At 32.5% G+C, this 15,145-nt stretch overlaps 1 protein-coding gene and 1 pseudogene across 2 annotated transcripts in view; one reads left to right on the forward strand and one right to left on the reverse strand.

Annotated features, from left to right (window-relative positions):
• The window catches only part of RPAP2 (RNA polymerase II associated protein 2), a 76,615-nt gene that overhangs the window by 26,504 nt on the left and 34,966 nt on the right, over positions 1 to 15,145 (forward strand). For both annotated transcript variants that reach the window (XM_016134273.2, XM_036236370.1), the window contains exons 8-10: positions 71 to 1,001; positions 5,640 to 5,722; positions 8,360 to 8,440. In XM_016134273.2, coding sequence (XP_015989759.2) covers positions 71 to 1,001; positions 5,640 to 5,722; positions 8,360 to 8,440 — 1,095 coding nt within the window. The remainder of the gene's footprint in view (positions 1 to 70; positions 1,002 to 5,639; positions 5,723 to 8,359; positions 8,441 to 15,145) is intronic.
• Positions 12,509 to 12,628, reverse strand: LOC118606750 (annotated as a pseudogene).

Genomic DNA, 15,145 nt, shown 5'->3' on the forward strand with positions numbered 1-15,145 from the left:
ATACAAAGTATAAATACTGCGGAACATTCTGCATTTCCATTATGGTCATTTTGTTTCTTTCCTTCTACAGTGGCCATTCTGGAGAAGAAGTACAGTTATGCTGTAAGGCCATTAAAACATCAGATATTGACAGTCCTGGAGATTTTGAGAAGCAGTATAAATCCAGTTCTTCTAGCACTCATAGTGACAGTAGCAGTGATAATGAGCAAGACTTTGTTTCCTCCATTCTATCAAGAAACAGACCAAATGCAACAGGTATAAGGCCACAGCTGCACAAAAAAAGCATAGTGAAAAAGAAAATTGGTCAAAAAGCTAACTTCAAGCAAGAAGGCAAAGAACAGACAGTAATAGATGTCACGGAGCAGTTAGGCAATTGCAGATTAGATAATCAGAAGAAAGCTGCTGCTTGTGAACTTCCTCTACAGAAAGTAAATACTCAGATTTTTTTAAATAGTTCTTTACAAGAAAAATTAAAAGCTTCAGAAATTGCTGAAAATAAAAACAATTCCGAAATAACTCTATTAGGCATAAGTAAGAAAAGTGCTGAGCATTTTAAGAGGAAATTTGCCAAATCAAACCAAGTTTCTAGGTCAGCTTCTAGTTCAGTGCAGGTGTGTCCTGAAGTTGCAAAGGCAAACTTACTTAAAGTTCTGAAGGAGACTTTGATTGAGTGGAAGACAGAAGAAACTTTGAGGTTTTTGTATGGCCAGAATTATGCTTCTGTTTGTCTGAAACCCTCTTCAGCCTCTCTGGTTAAAGAAGAACTTGATGAAGATGACATAAACTCTGACCCAGGTAGTCATTCCCCTGCCTTGCAGAAGTTTCAGGACAGCTTGGATGAGTCTTTGCCTTTTAGAGCCTCCGATACTGCCATTAAACCACTACCAAGTTATGAGAACTTGAAAAAAGAAACTGAAACATTAAACCTGAGGATCCGGGAGTTTTATAGAGGACGATACATTTTAAATGAAGAAACCACCACATCACAAGACTCAGAAGAGGTATGTCTTCATGAGAATAAGTTTTCCATGCTGCTAACATACGTAACATTCACCATAGCAATCTTGGAGCAGGAAGAATACTAAAAAGATAATTGTTAAAATTTTAGAAAGCTTCTTTAGTCAGTCCTTTGGTTTAAAATGCCATCTCCAACACTGGCATTACTATTTTCCAAATAAGTTGAAGTTTGCCTCTGAAAATTTTCAAGAAACTTTCAGCATTTTTCTCTAATGTAGAAATAGTCTAAAATTGTAGGACATAGTTTTCTTTAAACCAAGTCCTTCATATAATATGTAGAACTTCTGAAGAGACTTGTTTTTTTTCTTTATTGGTATGTATTCTTTCAGATTTCTACATGGAGTGTGATCTTTGTGTTTTATTTCCAGTAGGACTCAATGCAGTGGAGTGGACTTACTAGTTGAATGGTAAAATAATAGCATTGATTTTGGCAAGCATGCCCATTTAAAATATAAATGAAAATAGTACAGTAAAGGAGACTTGTTGGGAAATGACAGACATAGGAGAAAATGGAAAGAGCATCTTCATCTAGATCTAGATTTCAGTATCTACTCCCATTTACTAAGCTGTATGAAAAGGTAGTTTCTTAAGTCTGTTTGCTCATCTGTAAATTAGAATATAAATAGCTTACCTTGTTAGGAATTTTAAAGATAATGTATATAAAGCGTTTATCACATTGCTTGACATATAATTGGTAGTCAGTAAATAGTACTTATATTTAGAGAATGAATGTATCCCACTGAGATTTAGGGAGACTTTTCAGCATCTCTGTTACCCATTTTGGCTTGATGTGTAGTTTGGGAAATGAAGTCATTTGGCATGAAGAGGAGTAGGTGATAGTCTTGTTTTTACCACAAAACTTAGTAAAGATTTCTGAGTAAATGTGGCTTTAAATTTAAAAACAGATTTAGACTTAGAGGGTAAAAGTGAACATATAGTAAAAATTTAGACATTTCTTATATTTCCACATGATGTTACCTCGCCCAGTACTGCATTTGAAATCACTTCAACTGTATTTGTGTTATGTTTGGAGAAACATTGATCTGTCAGTTAGCTGAATAAATTTACCTTGATTTATCATTTTTGCACTTATAAACTGTGATGAGGAAAAATTACTGCTTGAAATTTGACTGTTCCTCTTTGCATAACATTTTAAAACTTTGTCATTGAAGTGTAATGCAAATAGTGTACAGCTCATTGAATTACCACAAATGAATACTACCCAGGCCAAGAAATTGGAGTAAACCAGAGCCCTGCTATGCCTTCTCTTAATCATTACTTCTTTCCAAAATGAATGGCAATTATAATGGTGTAGGTAAGTTTTGCCAATTTTGAACTGTATGTAAATGGATTCACACAATATATATTTTCTTTGGTGTCCAATTTCATGCATCATGTTCGTGAATCATTTGTGTTGCCGCATGTAGCTCTAGTTCATTCTTGTATTGCTGCATTGTATTCCATTATAGAAATGTACCACAATTTATATTAATGAGCATTTAAGCTGTTTCAGTTTAGGGCTATTATAAATTATGCTGTTGTTTATATGTTTTTTTCTAATGTGCATGCATTTCTGTTAGGTATATATCTAGGACTGGAATTTCTGGGTCATAATGTATGCAGCTATACTAGATAATATACTAGATAATGCCAAATAGTTTCCCAAATTGGTTGTGCCAGTGTATATTCCACTACCACTGTATGAGAGTTTCCATGACTCCACATTCTCACCAGTACTTGATGTTGTTACTTTTTACCATTCTGGTGGTATTGATTTTTTGGCTATAATACATTTCTGTGATGATTAATGAGTTGAACATTTTATTTGCATATTGACCATTTGTATAGTCTCTTGTGAAGTCCCTGTTTGAGGCTTTTTTCCATTTTACTACTAGGAGTATCTAGGTATTTTTTTTCTTATTGATCTGTAGGAATTCTTTATATAATCAGGATTCAAACCCATTTTTAGTTAGGTGTATTGTAAATACCATCTTTCACTCTGAGACTTGCCCTTACACTCTCATTAATGGCATCTTAAGTCTAGTTTATTAATTGTTCCCTTTAGTGACTTCTTTAAGAAATCTTTGCTTAGCCTACGTTGTTTAATCTTTTAGAAGCTTTGTTGTTTTTCCTTTCACATTTAGATCTGCAATTCATCTGGGATTGATTTTTGTTTATGGTGAGGAGCATAGATCAGATTTCACATTTTTATTTGGGGAAATGTATGCACATTTAAAGTTTGAGAAGCACTATTGATTTTTTGTTCGATAGCTTATCCCATCAGGTGGAAGAGGTAGGTCAGAATCTCTCATCATAATTATGGGTTTATTATTTTTCCTTTTAGTTTTATGATTTTTTAATATTTTGAAATCACGTTATTGTGTACAAATATAAGATTGTAAGTCTTCCTGGAAAATTGAACCTTTAGCATTATGGAGTAACCTTTCTCTACACTGATTTTTTTTTTTTCTTAGAGTCTGCTTTGCTGACACTAGCATTCTTTTAGTATTTTCAAGGACTATCTTTTTTAAAAATCTAGGCTGATAATCTTTGTCCTTTATGTGGAGAAGTTAGTCAATTTACATTTAATATCGTAATTGATATATTTGGGTTTAAATCTACCATCTCATTCATTGCTTATTGCATGTTTTTCCTGTTTTGTGTTCCTCTTTCTTTGTATTAAATATCATTATTGACTTTTTACCTTCTCTTAGCTTATTTTTAATACATTCTTTTGCTGATTGTTAAGTGATTACCCTAAGGATTAAAACCTGAATCTTTGTTTTATTAAAGTCCAATGTAAGTTAGTACTTTTATTGCTCGACAGTAAAAACGTAGGAACTTTAACTCCATTTATCCCCTCTTGTGTGCTCTTGTTGTGTACTTGTGTTCTCTCTACATTTTAAATCTTACAAGATTATTTAGGGTCAGTATTTATTTGGATTTGTCCAATTAAATTACTCCTTCATTGTTTTTCATTCCTTCCTGCATCTCTGTTCTTCCACCTGGGATCATTTACCTTGGGCCTGAAGAATATCCTTTGTCTCTGTTAGTGCCAGTTCGCTCATGATGAATTTTCTGTTTTTGTTTGTAACAAAATATTTCCTAGTCTTTTGTCTTCCATTTATTTTTCTTATTGCTGTTGCTTTGAAAATATTGTGTTCTTTCTTTAGCACATTGAGACTTTTTTTTTTTTTTTTTTGGTTACCATCAATTTTATAATGCTTTGCGTAGGTGTGACTATGTTCTTATGGCTTTTGTAATACTTGAATCTGTGACTTCTTTCATCAGTTTTGGAATATCCTCAGTTATTATCTCTACAGATATTCTGTTTCATTCTCCTTTTCCCGTCTATCCAGTACTCCAGTTATGTTAGTCTTTTTCACTGTATCTTGTCTCATATTCTTTTGTGCTTTGCCCTGTTTGTGTGTAGGGTGGGGAAGGGGAGGAAAGTGTGGGGTGTGACTGTGATTCTTGGATATTTTCTAAGCATTCTCTCTTCAGTTATTTCTACTGTATTATATCTATCCATTGAGTTCTTACTTTTAAGTGTTATATTTTTCAGTTTTAGGATTTTTATTTGGTTCTCTGCCAAAATTTTCAGTCTTGTCATTTTCTTTGAATATATTGAGAGTTATTTTAAATAAAGCTGATAAAACTTCATTATCTGGATTTCTTAGGAGTTAATTTTTACAGGCTCACATTTCAGATTTTGATCATCATATCTTATTTTCTTATGTTTTATTATGTGGCAAACATTGAATACTAAAAATTATAACGATAACTTGAGACCTAGGCTGATGTTTATCTTCCTTTCAAATGGATTTGTTTGCTTCTGGCAGATGATTTGTAGCAGTCCCAAATCACTTTAATCCATTCAGAAATTAAGATGATTTGAAGCTGGGTTTCGCCCCCTGTAAGGGCTCGTCTGTTTCCTAATCATTCTTACTCCTAAAGTGTGAACCTTGTAAGGCCTAGTCTCAAGCTTGGGGAGGGTTGCTAGTGCCTCTCCCTTTTTGGCATGCCCCAAACTCTAATATTTATTAGAAAAGCAATACTCAGGTTCTCAGTATCTACATTGACTCGTCCGAAATTAGACAGTGCCCTCTCTGGAATTACCTTCTCCAAAATGTAAGGCCATAATTCTCTACTGCCTTGTTAGCCCTCTGATGCTTTCAAACAAATGTGGGTTTTTTTCCCAGCTTTTTCATTTCTCAGCAGGAGGAGGGGTTTGAATTATCCTGTCTGCCATTTCTAGAAGTGGAATTCCCCATTATATATTTATAGTATTTGCTAATTGTAATCTTTTAATCTCCTACAGTCACATGGCATTTAGCAATTTACAAAATCCTTCTGTCTATATTTTCTCATTTAATAAAGAAGGTATTAATATTCCTTTTATTTAAATGAGAAAACATTCACTAAATAGGATAAATGACTCAAGCAAGTTAACATCAGCCTAATGACTGAACTGATATTAAAATTTAAATCTTCTAATTCTCAAGTCTAGTTTTTATTCTACTGTATCACAGGTATAAACTTTCGTGTTTTAATGTTACTATTATCAGAGGACGAATGTAAATTCATGATTTTGTATTTCTTTGTTTAAAAATGTGATTCAGCATGATCCCACCTTTCCACTGATAGATTCAAGTTCTCAGAACCAGATCAGGAAACGCATCGTACTTGAAAAATTGAGTAAAGTGTAAGTATGTAATTGTCATTCTACTTTTACATATTTTAAAATTAACTTGGTATTTATGGGTTCATAATTTATAGGTGTTATCCTTGAATTTTGAACAGTTTGAAAAATAATGCGAAAAGTTTACATGAATTTCTTCACCTGAGAAATTTAGATTTTTTAAGATATTCTACCAAGGGAATATTAAAATTAAGTTTTGTGTCAAGACATGGAGGCACAAAATAAAGAGGAAGGTTGAGATTATGGGAGTAGAAAACCAAGCTACCTAACTTCCACTTAATAATCCAATGAAGTCAGGGAAAAAATACCAAAGGTAGATCCATTTAAATACTGATTTGTGGTAAATGTGTCACATCAGTTTCACATGTGAATAAGACTTCATAAGGTTTTAACGGTCTATTAACTCACTCTGCATACATAGTCATAGAAGCATTTCACACTCAGCAACTTGAGATTTTGTTAAGCTCAACTTTGCACTTTAGTTTTAAGCTTCTTGTGGTGGAAATTACTATTCTTGTAATTAGCCCAGTCATAAGTGACATTTAAAAATCTCAATCTTGGTTTCTTTCTCTTTCAAAAGGAGCTTAAAAATCTTTTTTTCTAGCAGTGTGAGTTCTCTTGAACTTATCAACCTGCATTTTCTTTGTTTAGCAGAAAACATGGAAAGGCATGTTTAGGCATTGTTTAAGGTGTCGTGCATATAGAGAATCCTTAATTTGGTAGTAGTTCAAAAATTAGAAAAACATATTGTTGGAAGCCATAATATTTTTGAACAGCTTACTCCTCTAAGTTTTGCATTTTAAATAATAAATCTTTAATATTTATCGAGCCCCTGTTATATGTTAGTGTCTTCATATATAATAAATCTTTATTGTTTTACCTTTTTTACATTCCTTATACTTGTATATTTGTTTCTGTTAAATACTAGGTTAGAAAACAGTCACCATCTATATGATTTAAAGGACAAGAAGATATCAGCCCTTTAGTTACATAGGTTTTGAAAATGAGGATGGATTATCTATACTGCTGTTTAATCAGTAGATAGGGATTTATCTGAAAATAGTTTTATAGAATTTTAGCTAATAAAAATACCCAATTTAAGACCACATAGACATGTCATTGAAGAAATTCTGTTCTTCTGGATTATGGCTGTAACAGAAGATATCAAAAGGACCCCTGCAAGAAAACCAAAAATTAATATTAGCACAAGAACTGAATTTGAGAAGAGGTTGAATAACTTTAAAGAAACACACAAAAAACACTGAAAATAAAATAATTATATGACATAGAGGTTTTTTGGTTGGTTGGAAAAGCAGTTGAGTTTTTTTCTTATAAAAGTTTTTTTTTTTTTTGGTTTTTGATTGGAACAAACCAATTGTAAAAGGACTTTTTTAGATAATCAAAGAAAATGAAATAAATACTGAATATGAGATGAATTAAGGAATTGTTAATTGGTTGGGTATAATCATTTTATTGTGGTTATATTAGAAAATACTCTTCTATTTAGGTATACTTAAGGAAGTATTTAGGTGTCAAGTGACAATGTCAGGGATTCACTTTAAAATATTACTGCCAAAAATAAAAAAGAAAAGAAGCACATGTAAGTAAAATTGGGAGGTTGAATCTGAAAATAGATATATGGGGTTATTATGGCTATTCTATTTTGAAACACGTTTGCAGCTTTCATAAGTTTTAAAAAAGAAAAGCAGTATGTGCTATTGCAGAAGATATAGGCAGTACAAAATGGTATATAGAAGTGAAAATCACCTGTAACCCTACAATTCAGCAATAGCTACAATTCATATTTTGATGTTTATCCTTGACATATGTGATATATGTGGTATATCTATATTCTCTTTAGTTCCATCCGTTTTAAACCTTGAAGAAATGGAACATATTTGTATATCCTATGGATTATATACAATAGCATTATGTAATATTTGTTTTCATAAAAATGGGATAATACTACATATGGATTTATCATGAATATCTTTCCACATTAAAGAAATAGATTCACATTATCATATTAAAGGCTCTATTCTGTATGGGTATATCATAATTTATTTAACCAATCTCCTATTGATGAACATTTATTTCCATTTTTTTCACTACTAAAAATATTTTTGCAACAAGCATCTTTTTATGTTTATCTGATGATTTGTTTAGGATAAATTTTTTCATAGTAATAAAACTATTGGGTCAAAAGAGTATACATATTTAAAATGTCAATATATATTGTCAACTTGCTTTCTAGAAATGTACCAATCTTCACTCCCACCATAGAGATTTAATAAAGAGAAATATGCTACACTCTACAATTTGACCATTTTGGGGGCAATTCCTCTGGCCTTGTGTTCTTTCTATTTGGTCTAATATTTGAAAGTAAAGAGGTAAGAAAAACTAGAGATAAAAATATAGATAGCCAAAATAACATTTTTATATTTTAGTGTCTCACACTGTAGTATAGACTACAAAGTGGAGTGTGAGGTTACTGTGAAATATTTCTTTATAACATCTTACCAGTCATAGCCTAGCTTAACTGCCATTATTACCTAAAGAAAATCCAGATGTAGGTAAGACCCCCCAAAAATCTACATAATTAAATTATATTTTAAAAGAAATGTAATTTTTTATTTTCAGATTGCCTGGACTTTTGGGGCCTCTTCAGGTTACATTAGGAGATGTTTACACACAACTTAAAAATCTTGTCCGAACTTTCAGGTTGGTATTAATATTATAATTTTCCTTCTCAGTTATTTTGACTTTAATGTGGTTGCCTTGCAGAATCCAGAGGTAAACTAAGGCATGAAAAAAGTGAGTGACTTTCAGTGTCTTAGATCTAAAAAATACAGTTCTGTTTTCTCCTCCAGGGAGAAAATAGGGTAAGGTGATAAGGGTAAGGTGATCACAGTGAACAGTACAAAACAGTGAGTAATTTAATATGGAATTGTGTGCAACAGATTTAAAGGGATAAGAAAGGAAGAATAGAGAATACCAATTGTGGAGTTGGGGTAAAAATATTCAGCCAGGCTAAGACTGCTAGATTCTTTACCAAGAAGTAAATATTTAGAGGCCTAGCTAGGTATAGGCCTCTAAATACTTATTTATTTAGAGGCCTAGGAATACTTATTAATAGAGGTGTACCAAATACACATTTAGCCAAATGCCAGTGACCAAATATTAAAATTAATGTTTGTCATTGGCTAAAGCCAGATAGCACCAACATAGAATAAACTAGGATAGAAGAATCATTTCATCCAGAAAATTAATTATCATTATGGTTTATTATTATCAATAGTAGTAGTAAGGTTTTAAAAGTTTAAAATTATAGTACAGAAACAATTTCTTGGCACTGTCAGCTGTGAGATTTCTCTTGCAGTCACTGTACTGTATATCGGTAATACCAAATAGACATTGTTTTTCAACTAACACATTAAAAAAATCACTAACCCTTTTGTGTGCCAGAGGAGTTAAGGAAAACATTTTTTCAATACGGTATTTACTCGAAGGAACTAGGATTCATAGTTTAAGCAAATCTCAGAATTCTTCATCTTCAGATACTGAAAAGGATCACGTGTAACACTTTACATTTAGATATTTATCTTTCATAGAGTCAGGGCTATAGAAGTTGTCTTAAGACATGTTTGTAGTCTTTGTTGTGAAGTTTGACTAAACAAAATGTGTGTGGGATATCTCAATTTCCTCTAACAGTTTTGCCTTTAGCATTTTTTATTTCGATTAGAGATTTGGATTATTGCATATCTGTTGTTTACATAATTGTGATGTTTTTCCAACTCATGATATTTTGAAGTGACTTTTTAAAATTCATAATCATAAGATATGAAGAATTCCCAATAGGATTTTTTCTTGAAAGACTTATGACTTAAATGGAAGTAATCAAAATTTAAATACAATTCTCAAAAGTTATTTTTAATGTTATAAATGCTAGTACATAATACAGTTCTGTAAAGATTGACTTATTATAAAATCTAATTCTCTTACCTTATTTAAATTTTTATAAACAAGTTTTAAGATATGTTCTTGAGAAAGTAATCTATTTAATATTCAATAATATTATCTTTTCCTAAATAATTGAAAATTTTTACTATTTGTTTTATACATAAAATTATGTTTTAATAAACATTAATTACTGCAGCATATTCTTCTGTTGACTGATAAACATATAAGGATATATTTTTCACTGTATTTCATCTAAATGTTTATATTTGAAAGTGAATGTTCAGGTAATAACAGTAAATCTGAATGACATGATTGTACTAATTACTGAGATTGTTACATTCACTAGATATCATGGAAGCTGTGCAATCACAAGATCATTTATCACATATAAATTTAAGAAGGCCAGAAATGATTATCAGACTGGCCTATGCCTTTAGAAGACTAAGTAAATGCTTTGCCAAAAAGAGGGTTCTTATGTCAAGACCAAAGTTGAATTTCTCTGTGTCCCAATTAGTGATGAAGAGAGAGAACTTGATTTTTTAGATGCTCTCTCTTACACCAGTCCCAGAACTATACATTCAAAAGAAAAAAAAAAAAAAAAGGTACTTTTCAACTGTCTACATTAATGAAAAATTTGAATAGGTATATACTGTGTGGAAGCACTGAAGTTTAGGATTTGTTCAGTATTTTTCAGGACGTATCATATTAACAGAAAAGTTAGCTGAGGAAAGATGAAGACCAGATGCCCTATTTCACTGATTTTTAAAGAACTTCCCATATGGTTTCTTGCAGACAGTAAAGTAACTGAAGATTTATCAGAAGAGATTAGAATAAGCTTTTGGTTCTCGAACTACAAATAAGAATTTTGTACTTCAAATTTTACTCTGCTCATTTAGAATAGATTAACAAGTAATTTAATCTACTTCGACTATATTTTCTAGAACTGTTTTTCTATAGATCTAATTGCATATCTTCTCTTTTTTTAAAAAAAAATTACTCTGAGGTTCTCAGAACTTACTAGAAGCCCATTAGAAAGATATTAGGCCACAGCTGCAAGATTGCCCCATTATTACTTTCATATGCCCTCAGAATTAAGGTACTTTAGGTTGGAAACCACCATCCAGCCTGTGATTTTTGGTCTTTTGCTAATGTTTGGTCCATGTCAATATATGTAGTCATTAATTACTGTGTGCCAGGTTGTACTTGGTAAATTACATATATTATTTAATATGCAGAAAATAGTGTTATCCTCATTTTACAGATGAGATGAGAGATTAATCTCTTGAATCACACAACTAGTAGTTGGTTTTAGACCGCAAAGTTTAAGAGGATAGGTCTTAAGTGTTCTCTCTATAAAAAAAAGAAAAGAAAAGAAAGAAAATGATAACTGTATGGTGAAATGTTGGATATGTTATTTAGCTTGACTGTAGTGATCATTTCACAATATATACATATATCAAAATATCAAGTTGAATACTTTAAATATATATAATTACTATGTGTCAATTATACCTTATTAAAACTGAAAAAAAAAATAGAAATCTATCATTTGTTGTCTTGGTAGTCATTAATATCAGAAATGTTAAAAAAAATGTCATTTCATTTATCACCTGTCTAGACTCCAAGAAAGAACTGTACTTAAGAGGGTTCTGTTACCTATGAAACAAAGCCTTGGTGACACCTGGACTAGCCAAAACAGTAATCACAGTGTTTATCAGTCCTTTAAGAGGTAGCTAACAGACTACAGATATGAAGAGACTCAGATGTCATCATTTTCCTTTTATAAACTATTATTTTATCACCCTTTTCTGTCATTCCTATTGTGTAAATTTTTTTCAGGTTCTGCATTATTTACATTAAAATAAAGCCTAGAAGAAACAATATGATGTCTGGGATTTCAAAATTATCCAAGTTAGCCCCAAAGTTATGCATTATTTTAGTGTAGGAGATGTTATAAAAACCATGATGTTAATTTATTTTTGAAATCCTTACTACCTACAGGTCAAAGTCTATAGCTTTAATAAAAATTGCTTAAATTGACTTTGCTGCTTTTTAGGGAAATGTCAGTTACTTAAAGTACAGAATGACCTCTGGTAAGATCACTCATTGGGGGTCTTCAGATTCTGGCAGTACAACTTCAGTAACTATGTGAAGTTATAGGCTAGAGCTTCTAAGTGAAGTCTGAAAAAATGCTATAGTGATGACTGACTAGTGTTGAGAGATCTTTTCAGTCAATACTAGCAGTGGAAAAGAGTTGACATAAATAACCATATCCTTCACTTTGAAATGATAATCAATAATAGGAACTTGTAGAACAGTGATTCTCAAGCCAATTGTGCATCAGAATTACCTGGGGAGCTTTTAACAACTACAGATGCCTGACTCCACCCCTAGAGATTGAGTTTCATTTGGTTAGGGTTGGGCTCCTGCGTTAGTATTTTTTAAAAGCCCCCCAGGTGATTCTTATGTGCAGCCAGAGTTGAAAGCCTGTTAGAACTTAAACATAAAGCAGCTTTTTCAGCTCTTCATAGAATCTTTCCCCAGTGAATAGAGCTGTCCTTTCCACTGAATTGCATCACAGTCATTTATCTGGAATGTTACATTGATTTACCTGTCATAGTGGTTCCATCAGAAGTTGCTTGATAATGATTCACTGTCCTCATTGTTTAATCAAGATATTTTTCTAAATCTGGTTTGAATGAAAATTATATCTTGACACAAAAGTCCTTTTTTTTTTTTTTTTCTTTTTTTAGGCGAGGCAACCCTAGGTTGACCTCACAGATTGCAAGGACCTTGTCAGTTTGCAATCCCTTATTTTTTTATTGTTTACGCCTACAGCACCTGGTCTTCCTAGGTGGTCTCCCATCCAAGTACTAACCAGGCCTGACCCTGCATAGCTTCCGAGATCAGATGGGATTCGGGCTTGTTCAGGAAGGTGTGACTATAGACACAAAAGTCCTTTTTAAATTTCATCAGTGATAAATCAAGGCATTTTTCTTAATCTGTATTGAATTTCAAATTATATTTTGAAACTTTTAAATGTTTTCTATCAAATATTTATTTTCCTTTTTGAATTATCACTCAGACAATAGTAAATATATTCATTTAGCATCTGTGCTTGAAATTATTTTGACTCAGCAAAAGGAAAACTATAAAAACATGTAATATTTTGCTGGTCTGTAAGTACTAGAAGTACTTTGAAGTGAAAACAAAGACTATTGTCATGTTTTCCTCAGTGCCTAAAATAGTGATGTAGATAGAGCAGGCACATAATACATTTTTGCTGAATGAGTAAATGAATTCATGAAATCTTAAATTTATGTTAACTTTGGAGGATTTGAATAAAATAGAAAAAAAAATTCTACTTAAATACATTTACCAGTTTTTTTCTTGCTTATTCTTCTATGACTTTTTTGGTTATATGCTAGATTCTGTTTTAGTTGCTACGAACAAAGCAGTGAACAAAACAGACAAAATTCCTTCTCTCACAGAACTATACTAATGGAGAAGATATGTAAAATTTTTAAAACAATATATATATTATTGTTGGTAGTGATATTCTCTTTCCCCTTACCCGGGTCATCCCATAAGAGGTAAGGGGAATGGTACTGAGGAGGGAGGAAGGTGTGATTTTAAATAGGCTAGTCAGGGACAACTTAATTGAGAAGATGCCATGTGTAGAAAGATCTAAAAGTTGGTAAGGGAGCAAGCCATCTTGCTATCTGTGAAAACATATCAGGGAACAGCAGGTGCAAAGACTTTGGAGACAGAGTAGGCCCGGTGTGTTCACAGAACATTAGGAATGTTGGTGAGGCTGGGGAAATGAACAGAGGCAAGGGTACAAAGAGATACAGTCAGAAAAGTATAGGTCAGGGAGTGGGCATAGATAGATTATATAGGTCTGTAGCCATGTTTCTTCTTGGACTTCTACTCTGAGATGGAGAGAGAGCACTTGGTAGATTCTGAACAGAGGAATGACATGATCTGCCATACATTTTTAACAGCATTACTCTAGGTAATGATTTGAGAATTACAGTAAATGGGCAGAGGCAAGATGACCTTTTAGGATGCTGTTTTGGTAACCTAAGCAAGAAATGATATGCACCAAATGATATGAAAGCAGTGGAGGTCATAAATAATCAGATTCTCTTTTGAAGATAGGACCGTCAAGGTTTGATGACTGGTTGGACATAGGATGTGAAGGGAATCAAGGTTAACCATAAGATTTTTGGTCTGAGTCACTGGATTCTGGAAGGATTGGATAGTCATTTACTGAGATGGGTGTATATACAATCTCATTTACTGAGACTGTGTGGGAAAGAAGCTCGCTCAGTTTTCGCTGTACCAAGTTTTGAGATGCCTATTATACATTCAAGTGGAAATGTAAAGTAAACCATTAGATATAGAAGTCCGGAATTCAAGGAAGAGGTCCAGACTAGAGAAAATAAATTCAAGAATTGTTAGCCTATAGTTATCTAATATTTAAAGCTATAAGATTGGATGACATTGCCAAGGGAATGAGCATATATAGAGGGGATGAGAGACCAAAGGGCAGAGTACCTGGGGCAATCCAAAATTAAAAGGTCGGAAAAGGAGTGCAGGTGAGAAGGAGGGAAATCAGGCAAGTGGAAACCAGATGAAGAAAGTGTTCCAAGAAGAATAAAGTGATCAATTGTGTCAAATGTTGCTGATGAATTAAGGTGAGGACTGAGAACTGTCCATTGAATTTGTCAACTTAAGACGTATTTTAAACATTCAGTCCTCACAAGAACCCTGTGAGGTAGGTAGTACTATTGTTCTTGTTCTACTAAATTAAAAAAAAAAGTTTTACAGCCATCGAATGTGTCCAAGGTAAAACACTACTAAGTGACAGATCTGTGTATTGAACCCATGTCTGTCAAACATTTTAACCACTATATAGTAATTTTATATCTTCTAGACTTTTTTAAATTTTTTACTATGGAAAAAAATTCATATTAACAAAGATACACATATTCACTCAAATAATAGATTTTAATGTTCTTTAGTCTTTGATTCAGATGTACATTTTTAAGCTAATTCATTTGTTTAATAAAAAAGTAATTGCCTACTGACAGGCACTTGTTCTGGGTACTTAGAATAAATAGGTAAAGAACATAGATTCCTACCCTCAGGGAAAACATAATAAACAATAATTATATGTTAGAAAGTAAGAAATAGTACAGGGAAAAAAAAATATAGAGAGGGTAGGTAAGGAAGTCAGAAATTTGGGGCTGGGGGGTGGAGAGAAGGTTTCACTTTTTAATAGGGTGGTCCAGATGGGCCTTAAGGTAGAGGAAACTTATCCGGGGAAAGAAGGCAGGTGGAATAGCCATTGCAAAAGTCCTCCTGTTTGTTCACTTTCCTGATCCAGTCTTTCCTCCCCAAAAGTAACAGATACTGTGAATTTGATGTATATCTTTCTAATCTTTGTTTTTACACTTTTAC

The sequence above is a fragment of the Rousettus aegyptiacus genome, unplaced genomic scaffold (assembly GCF_014176215.1).
Source record: "Rousettus aegyptiacus isolate mRouAeg1 unplaced genomic scaffold, mRouAeg1.p scaffold_m13_p_1, whole genome shotgun sequence".
NCBI classification, from domain to species: Eukaryota; Metazoa; Chordata; class Mammalia; order Chiroptera; family Pteropodidae; genus Rousettus; species Rousettus aegyptiacus.